Source organism: Cyprinodon tularosa, unplaced genomic scaffold (genome assembly GCF_016077235.1).
Source record: "Cyprinodon tularosa strain WSP-4 unplaced genomic scaffold, ASM1607723v1 ctg558, whole genome shotgun sequence".
In the NCBI taxonomy this organism is placed as follows: Eukaryota; Metazoa; Chordata; class Actinopteri; order Cyprinodontiformes; family Cyprinodontidae; genus Cyprinodon; species Cyprinodon tularosa.
The window spans coordinates 80,013-104,175 of record NW_024039294.1 but is presented as its reverse complement, the minus strand read 5'-3'; the positions used below and the strand labels follow the sequence as shown (position 1 = coordinate 104,175).

Below are 24,163 nucleotides of genomic sequence, written 5' to 3'. Positions count from 1 at the left end.
TCACTGTGCTTTGGTTTTAACACTTTTATTTAAAGCTGGTTCGTAGATGTATTTGCAGCTTCTGATAAAAACTGAAAGTAAAGCTTTTTACTGAGAGGCTTTTAATCCATTAAAAAAGTTGATTAAAAGTTGACCATTAAGGGGACCAGATTTCTGAAATCCAATCTGGGGACATTTCCAGCTCATAGATAAAAATAAATATATATCCTCATAATTGACATAGGAAACATGGACAGTGATGCTTTCATCCATCTTTACATATTTATTGATATTTAAACAAGATCAAGGAGATTGCTCCTTTCAGGCAGTCTTCCGCCGATCTTCTGCTTTCCATAATTACTTGATTCTGTTGTTGATATTTTTAACAGTGAACTGAAAACCTATTTGTTAAAGAAAGCATGCTAATCCCAGTAGATTAAGGTCTGTTTTAATGACCATGTCTTTTGTGACTGTAAATGTATTTTATTAGTATTTACATTTTGAGAAGCACTTTGTAACCTCTATGTCTGTGAAAGGTGCTATATGAATAAACATTACTTACTTACTTACATACAACAAATCAAGTGTAAAATCCAGGAATTCAATTCTCATGTTTCCTAACATTAAAGGTGTAGTGAGAGTTCACCAGAAGACAATTAAGATATTAAAGTTGTAGGGAAATCATATTTAAATGTCAAATCGTTCTGGCTTAAACATGTATGTAAATGTACTCTTTATCAGACAATATTGTCCCAAAAGTTAGAAAATTTCTGTTAAAAGAAAAAAAATCTCTGTTTTATTTCCATTATCTTATGCAGGCCAGGTAGTTATACCTCAGGTTGTACACCTAAATTCGGCCAATCATATATCAACGGTCATCTGTCAATCAAATTTTTTTCGGTCATAGCATCTTGATTCATATGTCGCAGCTAATATACGCAACGGTTAAAATAAGAACAATTTACTCTCCTGGCTGAATCACTTGAGGGAGGCGTTATATAGATTGATGACCACAGGTAGGAATTATTTCCTGTGGCGCTCTGTGGTGCATCTGGGTAGGAGGAGTCTTCTGCTGAAGGAGCTCGTCTGCTGGACCAGTGTGGCAGGCGTAGAGCTAACAGAACTGGCAGCGTTGCGAGACAAGGGCTCAAACATGTACGGCTGTAAGCCTTCTACACCAAACCAAGCTTCTGCCGCCCTGGCATCCTCTTCCACAAAATCTTCGTCCCTGCTTGCCTCCTCTAAATATAAAATGGATGACGGAGGAGACTCATCCACGACCTCCGACACAAAACTCTCCTCCTCTTGCATGTTTCCTCTGTCCATAGCGTTCCTTGACAGTGTTGTTTCTAAGTCACCAATTTAGTGTCACTTGGTCCCAATGGAGTTTCCCAAGTTGCTAACTGGTTAGCAAGACGCTTCAAACCGGCCACAACCTTGCTTGCAAACCTTCCTCCACAACAATCCCGCCCTCTTGATAAACAATCAATCAGAATTACTTTATTCACTTGTGTAAAGTGGGCACCACTCGGGAGAATTTGGAAATGGAACGGCCGTTTTCTTACGACTTTAAATAACTAGATCTGGAATTTATAGTTATTTATTAGGTCCTTCAAATCAACGGTTAAACTAGTGAATTACTATCACTTGAATTCTTATAACTGTCATTTGGTGACTAAGCAGTTTCCTCATCTATTTTAGAAGTGGTGCGCTCTGCTCCTCATCTATACGTTAACAGCTGCCAATCAGCTAGCTAACAGCTGTTTCTGCGCACAGCATGCTCGCACGCTCTTTCTACCTTAATAACAGTCTACACGTACCTTGTCCCCCCTCATTCATAAAACAGTAAAATCAGGGGACACATCTGGGGGCAGGTTCAGCCAGGGACAGGTGATCCAAAACAGGGACTGTCCCCGCCAATCATCAGTTTGGCGCCCTCTTCAGGTTAAAAAGGGCTTACTGCCTCTGATTATGCTGTTGGCTAACCTTTTGATATGATATAACTGAGGCGATCTGACATCAGCAGCTTTTGAGCTTTGTTTTTCACAATTTGTTAGCAAATATAGCCTTCCTGTTTATATTTACAGTAACAACATAACATGGCTATAAGGAATGATTTCCTGTAGTGGTCTGTCTTACAGCGAGTCTAAAGAGCTTCTGATTAAAGACACTCTGTTGGGGTCCGACAATCTGATTAGGAAGATGCTAAAGGTTGTTCATGATGTTCAATTTCTGCAGAATTTAAAGAATTCAACAAACTTTTTTTTTTACAATATAATTTTTTTGTTTATTGTTATTTTCATTATCTGTATTTCTTGTAATTTTTTCTTTTCATTACTATTTTTTTTCAGTTTTTTTAAAATCTTTTTTCTAAAGAGCAATAAATAATTTCTATCAGAAAGAAACCCCTTTAAATCTAAATATAGGGGATTGAATTTTTCCAGCCTTAACCGTAGAACCTGAGTATAGTATCCTGACAAAGAGCTTTAAAGGCTCTCCCCAGTGAGTGTGTTTTCTTGTCATTCTTCTTCTTTACATTTGGCCTTGTGGTTCTGTATTGAGCTTTCAAATACTTCCATTACCATCCCTTTCTTCAAACAAGTCCAGATATTCTTGTAAAGCAAACAAGTTCTACTAGGGTCAGGATGGGGTCAAAGACTCACCTGTTGAAAGCTACGCCTCTCTTTGTTGGGTGGTATTAACAGTCTGGAGGTGATATGGTCAGTGATTCATTGATGCACTACAGTGGTGGGAAGCCATTTTCTAAGAATGCTGTGACAAAGGTGACAATCTTTAGCTGCAGCAAAATTCCTCCAACAAAGCTAACCTTTCTCTGGGAGTTCCGCACTTTAACCTGTTTCACATTTAAAGTCCTGGGTAATTCATATATAAATGTCAAATCATTCTGCTCTAAACATGTATATAAATGTACACTTTATCAGATGATATTATCCCAAAATTTAGGAAATTTTTATAAAAAAAAAAAATTGTGTCTTAAAATCTTTTTTTTTTTGCAGTTATCTTTTGCAGGCCAGTTAATTATACGTCAGCTTGTACACTTAAATTCGGCCAATCCTATATCAGCGGTCATCTGTCAATCAAATTTTTTCGGTCATAGCATCTTGATTCATATGTCACAGCTAATATATGCAACGTTTGAAATAAGGATGATTTGCTTTACCGTTGAGTTACATCCCAGTGTTCATGGGGATGGACGTCTGTGTCTTCAGCAGGCGTAGAGCTAACAGAACTGGCAGCGTTGCGAGGCAAGGGCTCAAACATGTACGGCTGTAAGCCTTCTACACCAAACCAAGCTTCTGCCGCCCTGGCGTCCTCTTCCACAACATCTTCATCCCCGCTTTCCTCCTCTAAATAAAAAATGACGGAGGAGACTCATCCACGACCTCCGACACAAAGCTCTCCTCCTCTTGGATGTTTCCGCTGTCCATAGCGTTCCTTGACAGTGTTGTTTCTAAGTCACCAATTTAGTGCTACTTGGTCCCAATGGAATTTCCCATTGGGAACCTACTAGCACTAAGTTGCTAACTGGTTAGCAAGATGCTTTCAACAAACCGACCACAACCAAACTTGCTTGCAAACCTTCCGCCACAACAATGCCGCCCTCTTGATAAACGACCAATCAAATTCACTTTATTCAGTCGTGTAAAGTCGTGCACAACTCGTGAGAATTGGGAAATGTAATGGTTGGAACAGCTGCTTCCCTATGACTTTAATATAAACCCAGTGTTTAGTGCAGGTTTCATGGTACCATGTTGAATTCAACTCCCTTATCAGTACTTAGAAAACTTTATATTTATGTTTTTTTGTTTGAAGGCCACATTTTAAACATATATTTTAAATATGTATTCAACAGGGCTAAACGATTTTGCCATAAATGTAATACTGCCATTTTTTTTTTTACCCATTTTGATTTGACTTTTATTTTCCTTTGCAGTAACCACAGGCTTGTAGAAGTTTCACTCCAGGGTTTCATTGTCTTCATATACTTAAAAGCTTCCTTGTCCAGAGTCCATTGTTGTAGGACTTTACTGTTAATAGTCATGTCTCCATCAATCTGAAATTCAAATTTTAAGCAATCATTTAAAGTTTAGAAAGAAAGGAAAAGCAAATGTGTGGCATTTTTATTTGTTCTGAATTGAATTAACCAACCACATCAAAGCGAAATGTCACCATACGGTTATTGCCACTATTACGTCGTCATGCATGGCTGTTATAAACAGGAAGTAGAGGCTGCAATCTAGCACTGACCACAGATCAGTAATGAAGAAAAGGTTTGATAAACCGTTGCTATTGGACAAGTTGTTTTTACAATAACATGTCAACTAGTAATGACGATGTTGTTTCCAATCATGTCTGCATGTATAATAGGAACATCCCGGAAGATGCCGTCATCATAAACAGCTGATCAGTCATGTGAGGTACATCAAACCTGATTGGAAAAAAGTGTTTCTATCTCCCATTGTGTGCATTAAACCTTTTTCGCAAAAGTCAAAACCATATAAAGAGTATAAAAAATTTTGCGTATTTGAGCGCTTTTTTTCTTCGAATTCAGAGCTTTTCATATAGCTTTCTTGATACAATAATTCAAGATGCAGTTCAGAAGAAGATGACAGAAACTCACCAATTGTTGTGATGGAAAGTGCTTACTTTTACTCGCAGGCTGCAACTTTGTGTTAGCTGCAACTTTGAGGTGGCAAGCCAACATTAACTGCCACCTAAAGGGCTGGAGTGAGAAATGTATCTTCTTGTTAAATGTAAAGAGACCAAAATTAAGAGGCTCCGATATTTGAAAACTGTGTTGAATTGTAATTATGCTGAAAATACAATTTATTTGTGTAGCCCTACAATTTAGTGCATCATCCTGAATTTGGAAAAGTGACCATAATAATAATTTAACTTTATTGATATCACATTGGAGAAATGTACCTCTGCATTTAACCCATCCCCGGGGGAGCAGTGTTGGGGTTATGGGTCTTGCTCAGGGACCCAGAATGGCAGTCTGTGGAACTGGGGCTCGAACTTAGAACCTCAGGATTCCAAGCTCTATGCCCTAATCACTAGGCCACCACTCCCTTAAGGTGTATGGAGAGAACTCTGGGTTTCTGCGGGTCATTAAAAATATTTAAAAGTCATTAAATTATTAGTTTTTAAATTATGGGCTGAATTGGCATTAAAATCCATTAATTGGCATTATTGTGGCATTTAAAATGCTTTATAAAAAAAAAATGTTTATAAAAACAATTTCGTCAGATATATGGTGATATATTTACGTGGAACTGCTTCCGGTTGATCGTAAAGCCATTTGTTCAGAAAATAAGCTCGAGGCGGAGATAAAGCTAGAGAATGGGGAAATGCAAATTTCTACAAAACCGGCTGGAAAACGAGGAATTCGGGACATGGCTGCAGCCGGTCGAAGGGAAATATGACAAAGGGTTTTGCCATGTATATAGGAGAGTCATGGGTACTTGTTGATGGCATTAAAATGATTTCTAAGAGCATTAAAAAACATTAAATTAGAGTTACTCATTCTTGTATAAACCCTGGAACTCCTTAGAGGAATATTCTAGAGCATGGGTCTTAAACCGGTTCCAAAAACGGCCATGTGGCTGCAGGTTTTCTTTCCAACCAAACAATAGAACACCAGACACCATTCATCCCATCAAGTCAAATTGGACACCCCTGCTCTAGAGCATAGGTCTTCAATAGGGAGTCTGCGACCCCTAAGGGGTCCAAGGAGGTACTGCATAGGGGTTGTGAAAGTTTGGGTTGATTAGACTTTTTATATTCCCTCCTGCAATTTTTTCCATGAATGAAATGTCTTTAAATCCACATTAACATGATTCAACACATTGTAGTAAACAGATAAATGGAGGCAGAAGATGTCTTTCAGTCATCAATGCACACATTCAGCGACACACAGGAGCTCTTTCAATCTGGGCACCGTTTCATTCACAGCACCTGTCCCATCAACCAGGAATCAGAAATTCTTTAATAATCCCAGGGAGAAATTACTTTTGTTACATTACTCCATCTGTAATAGAGTGACTAAAGGACCAGTGTGATATAACACACAAATATATATATAATTAGGGGGGTCCCTGCTTCATCTCGCCATCAGTTTTGGAGTCTTTAGCCTGGAAAACGTTGAAGACCTCTGGTTACTGTGGAGGAGCTGCAGACATCTACAGCTCAGCTGGTAGAAGCCGGGGATAGAACGATCATTAGTTGGACAGAAAAAAAAAAGTTAGCAATCAAATCATCTCCTGAATCCAAAGCAGAATCTATAGAAAGATGTGAGTTTATGTTTGCAGATTCCATTTGTCTCGTCTGACTGAGCTTGAGTTATTTTGCTAAACAGAATGTGATGAAATTGTGTGGTGCTGTTAAGGGGAAACAGAAACAGACTGCCAGCTGGATTTGCTGGTAAAAACGGAGTCATCAACAACTATTCACACATCCGCATCATAATTTGAGTCTATTTTATGTTGCTCTATCACATTCAATTAAATTAAAACACAATAAGGTGTGACTAAATAGAAAAAAAATAAATAAAGGGGTGTGGAAATGTTTGCACGTTATTGTAAAAACCTTTAGCCCAAAGAAGCTGATGGAACCCATTGTGTTTAAATGATCAGACGTTTTAACATTGTGTCATTAGGAAATCCAATGGATGGATTGGATGGCATCTAATGCACACATTAACAGGCTGTTTTATTCTACACAAACCATCCGAGCCGTCAACAGCAGCTTGGATTACAGCAGAGGAAGAGCCGCCTGACAGGACGAGCAGGGAGGTGCTTCTCTTTTGTTTCATCTATGCACAGCAGGGTCTGGTCACAGCTAAAGGAGAAGCTGAATCGAAAATGGAAAGAGGAAGCTGTTATATCATAAAAATGGTTTGTGACATGCCTGGCTCAATGGGGAAAGTTTCTGAACCTTTTCAGGATCTGGCTCTTTGTATATTTAGAAATATTACATCACCTCAGATCATAAATTTGCAGATAAATTACAATGACTGTTTGAATTTAAGACCAACAACAGAGATAAAATCTGATGTTGAGAAAGGAGTAAAATGATGTTAGTGCCGTATGCTATCAGAGTAGAAATAGCTGTTTCATTTAATCAGAAATAAAATCAGTTTAATTTTCAAAGTTAAGGATCTCCTCTGGTTGGTTTCACTCTGTCAGCTACGCATTATGAGGTCCAACATTTAGATCCACATTTTCCAATTTTATTCTTTGTAGCGAGCCGGGCGTAGAAAAACAGTGCTAATGATTTCCATGTTGGTGTGTCTGTGAACATAACTGGCAGCGCTTCCTGTTTCCCTACAGTCTTTATAGTCTTCAACCTCCCATTCTGTGTGGACAGCTTTTTAAAACAGATGGAGAACATCCTGCTGTTTTTGAATAACTACCAGCTTGTTTTGAAAAACAAATGTTGATTTTTCAAAGAAGCAACCACTATCAGCTTTACTGCTATGATCGAACACTCAGAATAAATAAAGGAGACACGGGGTCAGAGGTCAGCCCTCCGTGTTCTTTGAAGAGGCCTGAGTGCTTCAATCGCTCCTGTCAAAATTAATAGAAGTTTATCTGTAGGAGATAACGTTGAGAGGGATTCGGGCCTTTTGACTACTCTGATTTCTTAGAAAAGAAAAGAAGAAAAAGAAAAACCTGATTCCTCCTAAAGGCTATAATGGATACATTACATTTTGTTAATTAAAAAATCCCCAAATGAATCAGGTTCCTTGGTATTAGGTAAAGAAAAGAAGCTCAAATTTTGGTTACTGGCGAGACTTTGAGCACAATGACCGGTTCCAGTCACCAGGTGAGAAGCTGGTGGGTCAGTAAGCAGTAAACATTCCAAGGTTGATAAGGTTTCCCCCTTCTGCATTGATATGAGCGCTAACTGCCTTATAAGTTATCTGTCCAAAGAAAGAGTAAAGCGTAGCCTTGACCGAGGCTTAAGAAACATCAAGTATTTTAAAGCTGTTCATATATTTTACCATATCAGTTTGAACTTGGTTAATTTTTACCAGCTTAGGCATGTGTTAAACCAGTTGTTTGACTGTCCTCACATTTGATTATTATTACATATTTTCTGAACCATTCAGAAATAATCAGAACCTACTGCTGGGTTCTTGTCAATGACGAAATTACAAACTCTCTCTCTAGCTCCACCTTTGTTACGTATGCAGACGTCTTGGAATAAATCCATAAGGAAAACTCCCTGCAGCTGAACTCTTTTTCCAGCTATTCAGCTCTGACACCAGCAGACATTCATGTCAAGAAGAACCGTCTCTGATTACTCTGAGTTTATTGATTGTTCAGTAGTTATCTTTAGACAAAACAATGCAGGCGACAGTCTGTCTTTGACAAATGTCCGACCCTCTCATCGAACTCATTGCGTTTGTGTTGTTTGGTAAGTTTTTTTGTAGCTCATATGCTTCCAGAATCCTGTGATTGATAACAAGAAAATAGGCATTTGTTTCTCCCAGAGGTTAATCCAAGACGGTAAGGAGTAAGGCCAATTTAGGCTTCTGAAGCATAGCCTCTGCAACCGTTGAATCTGTCTCTGTGCACCACGCAGAGATTGTTGTCTGCACCTCAAAAAAATCCTGACTATGTGTCGGACGGTTGCAAACTCGCGCCGACCTCAAGTGGAAGTGCGGAGCCAAAAGGCTGCTATGATTGGTCCTTGGTATGCCTTTCCGGCTGTCTGTGTGGTCGTCCTTCTCGATTCGGTGCGGGGGCGTGCCATTTTTAAAAACCTAGGAACAACTAAAATTACGACGAAAGGTTAATAGAGTAGGTTCAGCCATTGTTGTTTTGGAAGACAAACACTACCGGCGGCTCCGCCTAAGTCCTCGTGACTATCCGCCGAAGTCCTTGCGAGTTCTCCAGTAGGCTCCCCCTTTCGCTTTGGCGGGAAACTGCTGTGCGTCCCTAGAAATTCCAGACCGACGGTGCAGAAGCATACTAGCAAAACTGATTCGCGACCAGACCCAAGCGACATTTTATGTGTGTGGTTGCACACTTATCAGTCTAATCTGCCCTGTAGGGGTGAGTATTAGCATGAGTGTGGCGATACGATATGTGTCACAATACTTGGGGCAAAATACATTATTATCAGGATATTACAATTTCACTATATATTGAGATGTTTTTTCCCAGCTACCAAACTTGAATTTATAGATAAAAAAGTGAGTGCTGTATATGTTCATATACAAATATTGTCCTGGATGAGGCCTCGCAAAAGGCCCAGGACACGGTGGAGGGAATAAGTCTCTGAGCTGGCCTGGTGTCGCCTCTGGGTCCCGGGGATTGGGAAGTCTGGGCATCTCTGCTTAGACTGCTGCCCCCGCGACCCGGCGCCTGTTAAAGCCAAAGAAAATGGATGGATGGATGAATGGATTGATTGATGCTTACATGTATTTATCAATTTTGCAGCAACATCGGAATACCGCCTTAGCTACAGATATAACTTTAGCCTATTTCAACAGTCATAGTGATTTCTCTTGCTTTCAAACATCTTGTTGCGCCTTTTATACTCTTGACTTTGAATTTTTTACATTTTTAATTTATAAGGTATATTTTGAGTGCAACGTTAGAGTCTGGCTTGTAAAACTATTTTTTTTTGTGTGTGTGCAACATTTAAGGACAGTTTGAAAAACAAGTTTTATTTGTGAACAATACGATTTATTTGTGCACATGCTTTTTTGTATGCAATGTTTTGGCAGAAGATTCACTCCATACACTCGCCTGCACTGCTTCAACTTGTTGAACAATTATACGAATGTCCAGTGATGTAATCCTGGTCACTTGGTGTTGTAATAGTAATATACACAGAGTGGCTATACTTATCATAACATTTGTCAATATATTGGCAAAAGATTGTGAGTTACAGGCATATACAGTTTAAAAATTATAAATAGACTGACTATGTACCTTTAAAGAGTCTAGAACACGAAGGCAATGTTTGGGTTTGGACATTCTTATTTAAAATTAGTCTAAATTGATATGGCATAAATGATTGCTGGAATTGCACTCCATGTGAAATGACAGCAGATATGTAAAGAGATTACTGTTTGCCACCCAGCTTGCATTTGATGAGGAGGAAATGGCTCTTTTAAATCAATGGCTTTAGTTATTAGAGTAGCACATCGGGCTGACAAGGTCACATGCTGGCCAAGCACAAATCTAGAAGAATCCATGACACTCATCTTCTCCAGCAGAGAACATATTCATTTGCAGCTCCTGTTGTTATACTTTGGGAGCTTTTAAAATGGAATGTCATAGTTAAGTTAGGAAAGTTGGGACCTTAGCTAAGGCCAAATTGAGGGCCTGGTAATACCAGTGTAGAAGTTTGCCTTTAATCTCAAGATCTCTACAACAAAACATGTTCAATAATCAGTTTGCAGTGAATCTTGACTACTAGCTACCAAAGCTATTTCTTTAAAAACTAACAGACCTACAGAGAACTGAGAGTTTCCCACCATATAAACGCTTGCATCAGATATCAGTGTGAAGCAGACCAACGTTGATGTGTATGAAATGTTTGTGAACTAATTCACATCAGTAAGACGGTCTATGACATTAGCATTAAAGCCTTTTCACACTCAACTACTGTTCAGCAGAAATTTCTTTTTGTTATTTCTGCTTAAGACTGTTTTCACACATTAGGTGTTTTGTCTGTGTTAACCAGATTGTGCTTTGTTTTTTATCAATGGTGGTGCCTTCGAGTAGATGATAACATCTCAAGAACACCAAAAAACAAACAAACCTTTATGGTGTTAGTGGGATCTGATGGCAGACTTTTTTTTGAGTTTTTACTGCACCTGTGGCTAGGGATGGGGATCGTTAATATTTATTGATATTGATACCTTTATCGATACTCCTTATCGATCCGAGTCTTTATCGATACCACTATCAGTGGCGGCCGGCCCATAGGGGGCGCTGGGGCACCGCCCTCCCTGATAAGAAGAGAGAAACGTAAAATATATTTTTAGAAATTAACTCATAAATGTCAGTTTTACTCTCTAGACTGTGTACCTATAAGCAAAACAAATTATATAAACAACATTTCGCTATCTACTGTCATTAATTTGTGGATTTCCACAGACAGACTCCTACCGTCTCTGTTCTGGGGGCGCTGATCAGACTGACCCACATTTGCAGAGAATCTGTCAATCATGTACTATTGCTAGGTGAATTTAATGGCCAATCAGCGTCTCGGAACTTTATGGTCTTGGGGCGCTGAAAATACTGCACTTTTACAGGCTTCTGAACCCAAGCGCAGGTGCAGACAGTTAGAGGGAAGATGGCGAATGTAACGAACGAGATGCAGCTTCCACCAAATTCGGTGAGATCCTTATTTATCTACCCGTTTGCCAGAAGAATATCCCTGTTGTAGGATATGAACATTTCATGTCATGGTTATTGTGACTGTGACGAATCCACCTCGTCGCTTAAAACAACCTCTCTAACTTTGCGCACCACACACACATTCCTGTTATACTGTGTTTGTGAGGACCAATACACTCGCGCTGAGACCAGTAGCTCCATGAACTTAAAACACACAAGCTATTCCTGGTTACCTGCTGGCATATTGAGGGTGCACACTTAATATTTCAGTGGGGTTAGCCGTGCGTGTGTGTGTGTGTATGTGTGTGGGTGTGTGGGGGTGTGGGTGTGTGCATGTTTATGCTATGGGGACTTGTCATCTTCAGTCTGGCTGCGTCTTTGCTGGGTTCAAACCCAGTTTGGTGTAATTGAATAAGTCAATGAATCTGTGTAAAAGAATTAAGTTGTAAAAATTATTTGTTTTTGTACATCAATTGTTTGTGGAGGTAATATATGGACAAAACTGATTAATGAGAAGAAATCAGAAATAAGAGAGCCTGAGGTGAGGGGCTTAAACTATTTAATGAGGGCTGTGGGAAGAAAAGCTGCAATTTTTGTTTTCTGTTTCTTTGTTACATTGCTGGTAACTGGAGGGAGGCTGAGGCCCAGAGTATCTTGTACATGTTTAGTTTCTTTTGAACCCTGTTTTGAGTTTTTGAGCACAATAAATCACCAACACCGGTAACCCGACTGAGCCTGGATTCTTGGAGGCCAAAGAACCCCGTCACAGTGACCCAAATCATCACTGTTACTGTTATTATATAGTAAATTAAATCATTACTGTTAAATTGTATGTATTGTCCAATTGTTTATTTGAATTCTTATTCCGGATTAGTTGGAGACATACACTAGGCTATATCAGCCCCACCAAAAATATTTTTCACCAGCCGCCACTGACCACTATCGATACTTTTCTGTTATTTGGTGGAAAGACGATGCGACAATATGTTTTTAACAGAACTGGTATTGCTTTTATTGCTTAACAAGTGAGCATAACAAAAACGTTTCTAGCCTTCAGTAAACATGGCTAATGTAATAGGCCACTTCGAAATGACATAAAACTAACTACAATATATCAGCAGCACCAAATGAAAAATAAAATGTCATAATGTGTATAAATTAAATAAATAATATGCTGTGTCACACAAAAGGAAATAAAATATCAGCTCATAAATTAACAGGTATTTTTTTGCAGAAAAATTAACATGTCTGTCATTTCTCATCATGTTTTTAGAGATTAGGAAAATATTTACCAAATAAATAATTTTATTTTAAATTAAATGTAATTTTTAATAAATGTTGGCATCAGTAGTTTAATTATATATTCTAAAATATATACAACTGTATTACTCATGTTTCTCGCCAAAAACTCAATTTCCCTTTTCTTTACGTTACACTTAAATGCATCATGATAACCTAATTGTCGTTTTACTGAGCCAATCTGAACACATCATCACGCAGCACGTCTGAAACTTTATTTACTTTTCAAGCTAACTAGCTTGTATGCTGCCGATTACAACACGGATTTCACAATTACTATTTTTAACTGACCGGACAAGCTACAAAGTCTGTGTGCGCGCTTACCAGTGGTACTCTGAGTGGATGATGAAGACTGGCCCGACTGTGGTGCGGCGGCAGCAGCAGGAGGAGGAGGAGGAGTCTTTTCAACCCGGAGACAGTCGAAGGTACTGCATTTGGCCTTTATTTGATGCACAATACTAATGTGCTTGGCCTTTGAGGTTGTTTTCCCCCCTTTACAAGAGATGATTTTGCAACATAAGTTGCATTTCGCTTCTTCTTTATCTTTGAGCTTGGTAAAATGAAGCCAAACTTTTGACCTTTTCGTCCGTTCAGCCATCCTCGATTCACGAGCCTTGTTTTACTTTTAATATCTGTTTGCTTACAATTTCATTCCAAAACATTGGTGGACATGCTGCAGTGATTGGATCGATTAGATTTAAATGCTGTGACGCGACTCGAGGGAGTTACAGGACCTCCGGGAGAAAGAAAAAAAAAAACGACCAGACTCGATAGTGGTATCGATAAGCCCAAACGTTATTGATTTTCGGGTTTTGAAAAAAGTGGAACCGGGTCCTTGATAGAACCGGGTTTCGATCCCCATCCCTACCAGTGGCTCTTTTTTTGGACATTCGGCTGAAAGGAAAGGGGGTATGAGAGAGGGGGAAAGACATGCGGCAAAGGACCACAGGTTGGATTCGAACCCGCGTCGGCCGCGTCGAGGACTAAAGGCCGATTTATACTTCGAAACCAGATCGTGTGCTTAGGATTCACAGTGAACGCAGAGACATCCCCATCCCCTCCGCAGACAACCTGCTGCACCTCTCCACCTCTGTGATTGGTCAAATCTACATCCACTCTACACCATCCGTATTTCCTGTTTGGTACCTTACCGGCTTGTTTTGTTTGTATGTCCGCCATTGTGGAAAACGACCCGTGAAGTTAGACCAGCTAGAAGAGCAAGGTGTGCGAGAACGCTGGGACCCTTTTTCCACCTGGATCCCCCGCTCTTTTTCGCCCTCATGTCCCTCCGTTGTCGCACAAACTTTTAAACTTCTCTGTACGTCCATTTCACCCACTGAACTATCGTTATTTATCTATGACAATGGAAACTCGGTTTTGCATTCTAGGACCCCTTTAAGGCCTTCATACATGGGCTCTGTGGGCTAACCACTGTTCCACCGAAGGACGTCCTCTCGATGGGTTCTCAGAATAATTTCTCAAATTTTTTGCCTGATAAAGCACAGAGAAACACTCTAATGTTATGATTAAACTCTTCATATTTTATACTTCTACATCATCTTCCCTCCCCGGACACACTTGACTAATAAACAGACCCTTCTGTCTCATTGGTTTGCAGTGACCGGTTTGAATGCTTTTAAGCTCTTTCTGTTACAAAATAAACCAAACCACTGAAAAAAAGTTGTCAATATTGACAAAGCTTTAGATCCATTTTACATAAAGACTTAATTCAGTTAAATTTATTGATTTGGCTCCAGTTCACAACATGTCATATCAAAGCACACAATTATTTGCTTGCATTTCCGGCTGGTTAATTTGTGACAATGGCATAATGAGGGAAAATCAAACAGCAAAGTCTGAAACAAGAAGCAAATATTGGATTTCCTACGCAGGTACATAGAAAATTGATTAGATTTTTTTATTTTTTTTGTCACAATGCCACTTCTCCCTAACAACATTTGGAAAGTATTGCAGAGGGGTTTGCCTTTATCATGTGCACAAATGGATTGATAGCATAGTTGCTAAGTTACCAGATAATTGGCACCCCTTCACAGAAATGGAAAATCTTAAGATATATTTCAGTGTAATCTTCCTGTGTATAAACCTGCGTGCTATGCAACCCTTCGTCAGAGGAATAAACACTCGCTGGGAGGAAATAGCTGTAGCTTGGTTGTGTCCTCTTCATCTCATAGCAACGGGAGGAGGAATGAGAAAGGTGCCAGTGGCTGTTACACTTTGCTCTTCCATGTCTTTTACTGGAAAAGATCAGGTTTCAGTTCTTTTGTGAACTCCCAGTGGTTGCCAGAGCAGTCCATGTTCATTGTGAGCCAAAAGGAGCTTCCCCTTTCTGAGGATCAAATGTAAATAAAACATTTATTTATCCCCCATATTATTTTTCGGAGTTGTACATTAGTTCTCTTTTTGTGCATGGTTCTTTAATTTCAACTCTGCAACTTGATATTACTAGAAATTACAAAATCTTAATTATATTTTCACACCACCGATCGAAACCCCAAAGTTGATGAGCTTTGGCAGAATGCCACCTTTTGCATCTGATGTTTAATGAAGGGCGGGGTTGTACAACAGCTGCATGACTTCATAGACGTTGAAGCTGCTTCAGCTCACAGCTTACAGCTAGTTCTTTTCCTTATTTATGATCCTAATATATCCTAATAGTTTTACAAAAAAAAAGATCAAAATCTCAGCTTAATCTCCATAACCCTGTACATCTGTTGGTAAAATGTAAAGAAAATTATATCTAACAGGCTTGTTTGTAAAAAAACAAAGTATATGAAATTTTAGGCTTCACTAAATGGTGCAAATACATGTGCTTTCCGTCTTTTTAATTAGATGTATTAATCAATCTTGGTTTCTGCCCCGATTGAAAAGAGTTAAGGTACAGTAAGGATGCTGGTAATGAACGATGGCAGGATGGAGTTGGAGCTAAATGAAGCAAGACAGCATGAGGCTATTGTTTTTGATCTATTATGATTAGGAGAGAGCAGAGCTGAAAGGGAAAGCTGTGTTTTTACCAGGCTCCTTCAGCTGGCATCAGCTACATCTACATACAAATTGCTGTGTACCTTTAAGAGAATATAAAAGGGGCATGGGAAGGGATCCTAATGATGATTAAAACTCATTTTAAAGAGAATTATATAAAAAACATACTAGTTTACAGAAAGTCCTGCTCTGTAAAGATATGTTAGGTACCAGAGAAATGTGTTAAGAAGGTAGCCATGCATGTTGTTGTTGCCAGTTAGCTGCTTGAGCATAGGGTTGCTAACTCCCTGGAAAAAAAGGGACACCTCCCGTGAGTGCCAGCTGATCCGATTGCCTTTACCCCTCCTGGCTGAATTATTTTTTTTTAGCCCCCCTTTGTGTGTGAAATGATTATTTTGACTATTTGACTCAAATCTGTATTGAACTAGATGCATATTTGTGAGTGACATGAGCACATGGAAAACAAATTATTATCCAGCAATTCACTTTAATACTAAATAACAAACCTTGCTAAATAAAATAAGTATTTTAAACTTAAGCCTGTCCTGCTTAACCCTTTATAGGGCAAGTAACCATTTTTGATCACTTGCATACCCTTTAGAAATTGAACCCCCCCCACAAAGATAATAAGGTCTCGGGCTGGATTCCAATAACACACTAAATAAATGATCTAAAAATTAGTGAAAATGTCTTCAAATAAGTGTATTTACCCTTAATTGGAGTAGGTAAATAAGTAAATCTCCCAGTGGAAGAAGCATTTTTAAATTTTAAATCATCCTTAAAATCAGATTATTTGATATTATGCACTTGGAATAGGAGACTGCACTCTTTTTCCTTATTTTAAATGTACTAAATTTTATTATTCCATTTGCAAAGTGTCAAATTTACCTGCTCAGTTCAAGAAAAAATGCACTTATTTTAAGAGAAAATGACTTAATTTAGATATTTAAAGTCTTTCATAGAGTGCCCTATAAAGTGTTAACTTCAAACTATAAAAATTAATACAAAACGATAAATAAATAGTGCACATTTTTGGTGCAATAGCAAGCTTGTGCAAACTAAACATATTTGTGCCTTAAATGCAATGACTGTAGGCTACTGTTGTAAAAAAATCTTTAGCTCAATGCCACATAATGTGGCGACAGCCTGCTTTTTCCACTTGTATTTCCTCAGAGCTCTTGCAGCAGTGAGGAGTTTTGTCTTTGAGTGCTGCTGCTCTGTTGTCTCCCGCTATCTTCTCCATGAGCAACACTTGGCTCGACCAATGGGATGAGAGTATTCTGGATCCTTACATATATGTTGTCAGCTCACTGGTCCCAACGCAGCACAGGGCCCAGGAATAAGTTTACGGCAAGTTTTGTATCTAACATGCCCTTGTTCTTCATTTTCCATTAGCTTTTTACTGACTATTTTTTTACTCTCACAGTAATACGGGACAAAATTCGCTCCTTTTCCACTAAATACGGGACAGGTTCTTCTATTTCTAAATACTGAACAATTCCGTTTTTCAAGGGACGGTTGGAAACCCTACCTGAGCACTACCCTACACTTAGGTCTCTCTTATGTAGAAAAAAATGTGACCTTTTGGAAATATTTCCATTGTTTAAAACAGCTCAACTGTCTTGACGTAGAAACGAAATGAAAAAAGAGCGATTGATCACTTCTTAAGGAAACTTGTTATAATTTGCCCCATGTAGCTTCAGTAATAGCAACATGTCTCTACTAAGCTGAGATAAAGCTAGTTAACCTACATTGACCAGACGTCCCCAATATCCGCCTGCGCAAAGCAAACCCTGCATCCTCCGCTGTTCCTCCCGTCTTTCCACTCTGACTTCCTCGGTGCTCAACAAGAGCATGCGCAACACTATTATTATCAAATTCATAGGAGCAAAACATGCAGAAATTAATGTTTCATTTAATGAATTAATTAAAACTCACCATCATCATCAATCTAACGTTTCTGTCCAAACCTTTCTTTTCGTTGTGGATCTCTTGTAAATAGCATAATTAGAATCATACAAAATTGGTTTGTTCTCCACCTAAAGATCCAAAATCAGCTCCTCTTCATCCATGCAGCCTGCGATAAGAATTTATTAATTTTTTAAGTTGTGATTGGATTTAATGAAACTTTTAAGCCTCTTAGTATAAAAGAAATAATTTAACCGAGATGAGAAATGTGCTTCATGGTATGTTGAAGCGCCAATAGTTTGCGTCCAATAATTTAAATAAACGGCCTTAGTTTTTGGTAATATATAAGAATTATTTTTTTGTTACCGATCTGTCGTTACTGGATTTTGATTGTATTATGTCTGATTAGATTAGTGTAAGACTGATAGAAGAGGAAGAAGATTAGGAGATTGATAGAAAGAATAATTGAATGAGAGCGGAGGAAAAATCTACTTAGAGTAAAACAGAGAGCAGGTAGAAGTCAGCTACAAATAGAAGATGGAGAAGGAAGAAGGCAGAGAAGACTGAATGACCAGATGGCACTAATAAACACTTATCTATTGATTCATTTTATCAATCTTAGGAAATAGTAGAGGGACATTCCTGGATTTTACACTTGATTTTTGTTGTCTAAATATTAATAAATATGTAAAAATGGATGAAAGGATCACTGTCCCTGTTTCCTATTTTAATGTTGATTATATGTCTTTCTTTTTATCTACGAGCAGGAAATGTCCCAAATTGAATTTCAGAAATCTGGTCACCTTAATTTAACCAGATCATCTCAGCTTGTTATTCTGCTGCAAGGTTGTAAAAAGGGAGAAATACTCCAGTTAAAAGCTCGTAAACTACTATATCTACACCTCATCTCTTTGTGGTATGTCAGAACCATTCAGCTAATAATTGTTGAACCAGCACATTTTATTGTATCTTTTGTATGTCTTGTGTTTTACTCTCTGTTAAATTACTTTGGGATTGTTATCCTAAAAGGCCCCTTATGAAGTTTGAATTACTTGTTTAAACTAATAAACACATTGCTGTTAAATGGCCACTAACCCTAAACATGTTTATATACACAGGGAAAACAATCTAGAAATAGCTAAGTGAAAAGTGTATTTACCCTTAATTTGAGTGGGTAAATGAGATGGAATGAGTATTTTTATTCTTAAGATAATTAGATAATATGCATTTGAAATAAGACAATGCAATAGTGTTTTCTTATTTTAAATGTAAATTGTCTTGTTCCATTGGCAAACTGTCTCTTTTACCTCCTTAATCCAAGAACAAATGCACTTATTTTAAGAAAAAATTACTAATCTAGATTTAGATTTTTTTCCAGTGTAGGTGCGAAAAAGGAATGCTATCACCTCACGTCGCTGCAGCTTCCCCTTTCCAAGTTTTGCTGTATAACATATCTATATTCCTCAAGATGGAGGCTGAGATGTAAACATTTTCAACCATAGGAAAATTCTACTATCGTTGTCTCATTTCAATCCATGGTGGAAACACTAATAGCTAAGATATTTAAGCACTTCACAAAAAATAAAAAATAAATTGCACAGTTAAGAGCTGCAGCAGTGTGTCGCAGTGAGCTTGTCGCAGGTATGACGCACATGTTTTAGATTTATGCTCAATATTGAAGCATGGTCTGTGCTATGTTATTCCAGAACACAAAAGGGGAAACTCACAAACTAGCTGTGGGTCTAGATACGGTAGAGGGGGTGAAAAATGGGGGCAAGTTTGTCCTACAACGGAGGGACATGAGGGCAGAAAAGACCGGGGATCCAGGTGGAAAAAGGGTCCCAGCGTTCTCGCGCACCTCGCTCTTCTAGCTGGTCCAACTTCACGGGTCGTTTTCTGCAATCGAGGTCATACAAACAAAACAAACCAGTAAGATACCAAGGAGGAAATGCGGATGTAGATTTGACCAATCAGAGGCCTCCGGTCTGCGCTCACCTACAATTTGGGTGATGTGCACCAGAGTGTCTGCAGAAGGGGCGGGTACGTCCCTGCGTTCACCACGTCACACACGCAGACGACCTATTTTCAAAGTATAAATCAGCCTTAATTTTTTACATTTTATCTTAAAAAAAAGGTTCATTTCAGATTTACTTTCCCTTTGCTTTCTCATGCTGCATGAATAAAACAATCACAGTGCCCCAGTACTAATAATTTGGTATAAACTGTTCCATATTGGGGATGCAGACACAGAATCATGTTTAAAGGAAGCTGATTTTAATCCTTTGTAAAATAAGAAGTTGTGTTCATGATCATGAATGGATGATTTAATTATTAATTACAGTTTTATCTGCATAGGTTTATATATATATATATATATATAGTCAAATAAATAAGTTAACATTTTTATTTTTTACTGCTTCAACTTTGAGAGCTGCAACGGTTTGCCTCATGTTTTTACATCTATTAATCTGGTAATCAGGAACTGTGTGGTGTGGTAGCGTGCAAACATGAGTTAATTCTTTAAGATCTCATAACCCATCATTTTTTTGATGTCCCTCTGAAAGGAGAAAACATTTGATTATGTTGTGATTAAAATCAGTAGAGCAACATTGTCAGTGTTTGTTGTCAGGTTCCTCTCAGTAACTTCTCTTTGGTAACAGCTTTGTTGTTTCCCCGAATTGATGGATTTTGTGTAGCATGGTGCAAAAGCCTTTTTCTTTTCTTTTTTTTTTTTTATAGAAGTAGTTCAGGAGGTCAGCAGGTCAGTTCATTTACCTACCAACATCCTGGCTTAGCCTTGCATGACTGTGATGTCACTACCCTATAAACAAGGTGAATGCAGGTCAAAGCAAAGGAAAAGGCTAATTTTGAGTTAAAAAAAATCCTTTATCGACACTTTAAAGTTGGAAAATCAAAACAATGAAGGTTTTAGTTTATTTAAAACGGTAAAAGTAGCATAAACTGGGCTTCCGGGGTTCAAATCTGTTTATATTTAAACTGTTTATATTTAAACTATTAGTGTATGAAAGGCCAACATGAAGTAATGAATGCAAAACTATGATTTGAAATGAAAAAGGCGATTTTAAATTTTGTTAAATGAATGAACCATATATTTTTATTTAGAGTGTTTTATGGCGATATCGCTAAATATAATGTATTACTAGGTAGATGGGGTCTAATTTAATCTCAGATCTTCTGTTTAGGCCTCACAGGTTTGGACATTTACCTCAGAAGCTTCCGGAAGGTGGATGAACCTTATAGACGGGCACCAATCTTTATCAAAGATGGGGGGGGGGAAGCCATTTTTGAAAGAAAGCCATGATTAGTCCTGCCTTTTGTTACGAGCCATGCAGGAAACACAGAAGACTCGCAGAGGAAGGAGTTCTGCTCACAGGAAATCCACTTTGAATTGGTTCTGTTCTGCTGAACACTGTTGTATCTGAAACTAAAGCGTTACAGATTCTGTACTCAAGTTTACTTAAGAAGTCAAAATGTTTTCCTTGCAAGGATTCATGGGTCGCTGAGTTGGACCTTTGTAGCTCTTCTCTCCGCTCCACGCTGCGCACTTCTGCTCGCACTCGGCCGTGGCCGTGATCCCACTGATGGAGTGGTTGTGTAGTGGGGGAGGTTGGCAGCTGTGTTTATCTTGGTTCTGCCTGTGATCGGGCCTTCAGACGTGTTTGTCCAGGGAAGCGGCGTTGGGGTCACGTCTGACTGCAGCGTGGGATATGTTTACCTTTCACCTCTTTCTACTATTGTTCCGACTCCTTTCAACTGTGAGTCACAACTTCATCGCTTGAGAGCGTTTACCTTTTGGAATATTTCCTATCGTGTCAAAGTTTTTTTAACTTCTATATGCTTGGAGGAGCAAAAGGCCAAAATGAGGATTCAATGTTGCAATTATGGGCTTCACTTCTAAAAGGTTCATGTTTCACAGCTTTTGTTTTCACAATTACATTGGAGTTTTTGGCAGGTTCATATAAGAGCTCTATAAGAGCTTTATACGCTAGTTACTTGTTACTTTTAGCTCAGCTTAGCTTTGTAATCCGCTGCTGCTGATTTTCTTTTTTGAAATGCAATTTCAACATGTAAGATAGTTGCCTTTAGGACTGAAATTGGTTTTAAAAATTTACATGGCTTTCTCCAAATGTGAGAAACTCAGAACAGATATTATTTGTAGTTTATAATTTTAATAAGGTGTTAGTTGTTGCCATGTGGCCAAGGAGTTCTCAAATCAGAGTAGTTTTTTCTTTGCGGCAAAAGACTCAACCTTAAACCTCTATTCCATAGCGAAAGTGTGAGACAAATCAAGACTCTTCATTTTTGTTGGGTTTTTGGGGTTTGTTTTTAAAAAATAAAATAGCTTTCCTTTTTTGGGGGGGCATTTTTATGCAGAAGTTCTTCTTTATTCTTTATAAGAATTTGAGGCAGGTGGTTCTACGCATTACTACATCAAGTCGCTTTTTAAAGTTATAAGGCTCCTTGAAATTAGTGTGAAAGTTATACAGAATTGTACTGATATTGAAGGATTTATTTTGCATTTTTGAATTCTTAAGTACCTTTAAATGCATGGACATTTGAATACTTAAATGTTTTAAAAAATTATGACTTTAAGCTTCAGTTTAAGGAGATGTTTGACCAAGTAACTTTTAATTGTAGTTGAGTAAGTATTGACTATAAGTATCAATACTTTTACTCAAGTACTAATGTTGAGTACTTTGTCCACCACTGTAAGCTGATCAAAGTGTAATAAATCTATACAACCTCCAGAGACAAACTTGATTCATTCTGGCTGTACAGAAAACACGCCTGTGTTCCAAAACACCTTAGAGCCCCATGCTCCCACCAAACAGGGAACAATGTTTCTGCATTATGCAGCGGGGAACGTCTGGGTAAAGATAAGTGGAACTAAAATAAGAGGAATCCTGGAAGACCTGTACATCCAAACAGGACAACAAACCTAAGCAATCCCTTCAGACGATGTTTGTCCAGCATCAGAACCAGATAATCTGCGGGATCAAATGAATAATTACCATGTTTTGTTGTTGTTCCTCTGCAGGTAGCCAATGAGACGTTCCACACAGACCGGCCTGACCTCTCAGAGTGTTTCCAGCTCTCTGTCCTGGCATGGCTGCCGTGCATCTTCCTGTGGGCGGCCTTCCCCATCTACGTCTACTATCTAAAGAGGAGCAGCCGAGGCTACATCATGATGTCCCTATTGAACAGGTTCAAGACAGTAAGTCGTTATTTGTCTCCTGTATCATATTTGATTTCATTTGTATAGAAGATAACTGCATGTTTTATTAATTGATTGTTGAATATTAGAAGTTTAGTTGTGAATAAAGAAGGTAAGAGGATTTCTGAATAGTCTAGTCCTGAGATTAGCTCAACATTTACTTTTTAAAACCTGCACCTCACTATAATTGGTTGATTAAACTGAAGATTAAATCTTTCTCTGATACATTAAATATGGCTGTGATATTCTAACCTTCACTGTTTATCCACATTTATACAACATGTCTTCATCTTTTATGAAAAGTGTGACTGGTGGGAATGCTGTGCTGAGGAAAAGACTTCCCCTACTTGCAGTCTGTGTGGTAATCTTACTGGTGAAGGCTATTTTACAAGATAAGGGACCTCCCAGAAAAACAAGAAGTGGAGAATTGTCCTTCTGTTAGAGCAGGCAGGCAGCAGCTCTGCTGTACGGGGTTACGTCCCTGCATACACATAAATCTTTTTATGGCCGACTGTTTTAATGAAAGGTTAGATTAGGACACTTCTAGGTAACCATGATTACTGTGTCCTTTTTTTAAGCAGAATAATGTTCAGTTAGACAGAATTGGATTGATTGAATGTATATAATATAGTAACCTTTCTGGAATTCATGATTTTTACACATGTCCTGGCTAACAGAAGAAGCTGGTTTCCTTTACGAAAGCTTCTCTCATCTCTGTGTCCCCTCTGGCTTAGATTTAAACTGACACTGACAGAGCTACGGCACGTACCGTCTGCATGAAAAGTGTCATTCTCAACATGGTTATCACTTGCTAAGGTCTGTTTAATTGATACACATGTGAAGTTTTTGGTTTCCTGCCCACTGGTCAGAGGTCGGAGCACTTCCACTCACCCGCTGATTTCTTATACAATCTCTGCTTATACAGCACAGTGTTTCTGATGGGGTGGGCCCACTAACTGCCAACCTTGCTATAAGGCAGGCCCTGAAGCACTTAAGCTTTTCTCTATAATTGGATAAGAAGTAGGAGTGTCTTTTACTCGCAGCTCAGTAAGATCCAACTCTGGTGATGTTTAGAAAAGCTTAGCTACCTTAGCTCAGTTTGTAGGTGGTTGTGACATATTTTCCAGCCCTGTCTTTTCCTGCTGGTGAGTTCGTTCACCTGTGCTGCTCTGGGTGGAACTCCAAGTGTGTTGATAAATGGATTAAAGTTGACATGAGAGAAACTAACAGTCTTAATTGTCCAGATTTATTCAGTTTAAAGCAACACTGGCAAGTACAAGGAATTTCTGGATTTCTACACCAGTTGCTCACTCTGGACTGAACAGAAGTCTTCTGATCTACATGTGGTTCCCTGTTG

The 24,163-nt window shown here is 38.6% G+C and overlaps 1 protein-coding gene across 4 annotated transcripts in view; it reads left to right on the top strand.

The window, feature by feature from the left end:
- abcc3 (ATP-binding cassette, sub-family C (CFTR/MRP), member 3) overlaps positions 1 to 24,163 on the top strand; it is a 101,799-nt gene that overhangs the window by 6,668 nt on the left and 70,968 nt on the right. For all 4 annotated transcript variants that reach the window (XM_038305402.1, XM_038305403.1, XM_038305404.1 and 1 more), the window contains exon 2: positions 22,630 to 22,806. In XM_038305402.1, coding sequence (XP_038161330.1) covers positions 22,630 to 22,806 — 177 coding nt within the window. The remainder of the gene's footprint in view (positions 1 to 22,629; positions 22,807 to 24,163) is intronic.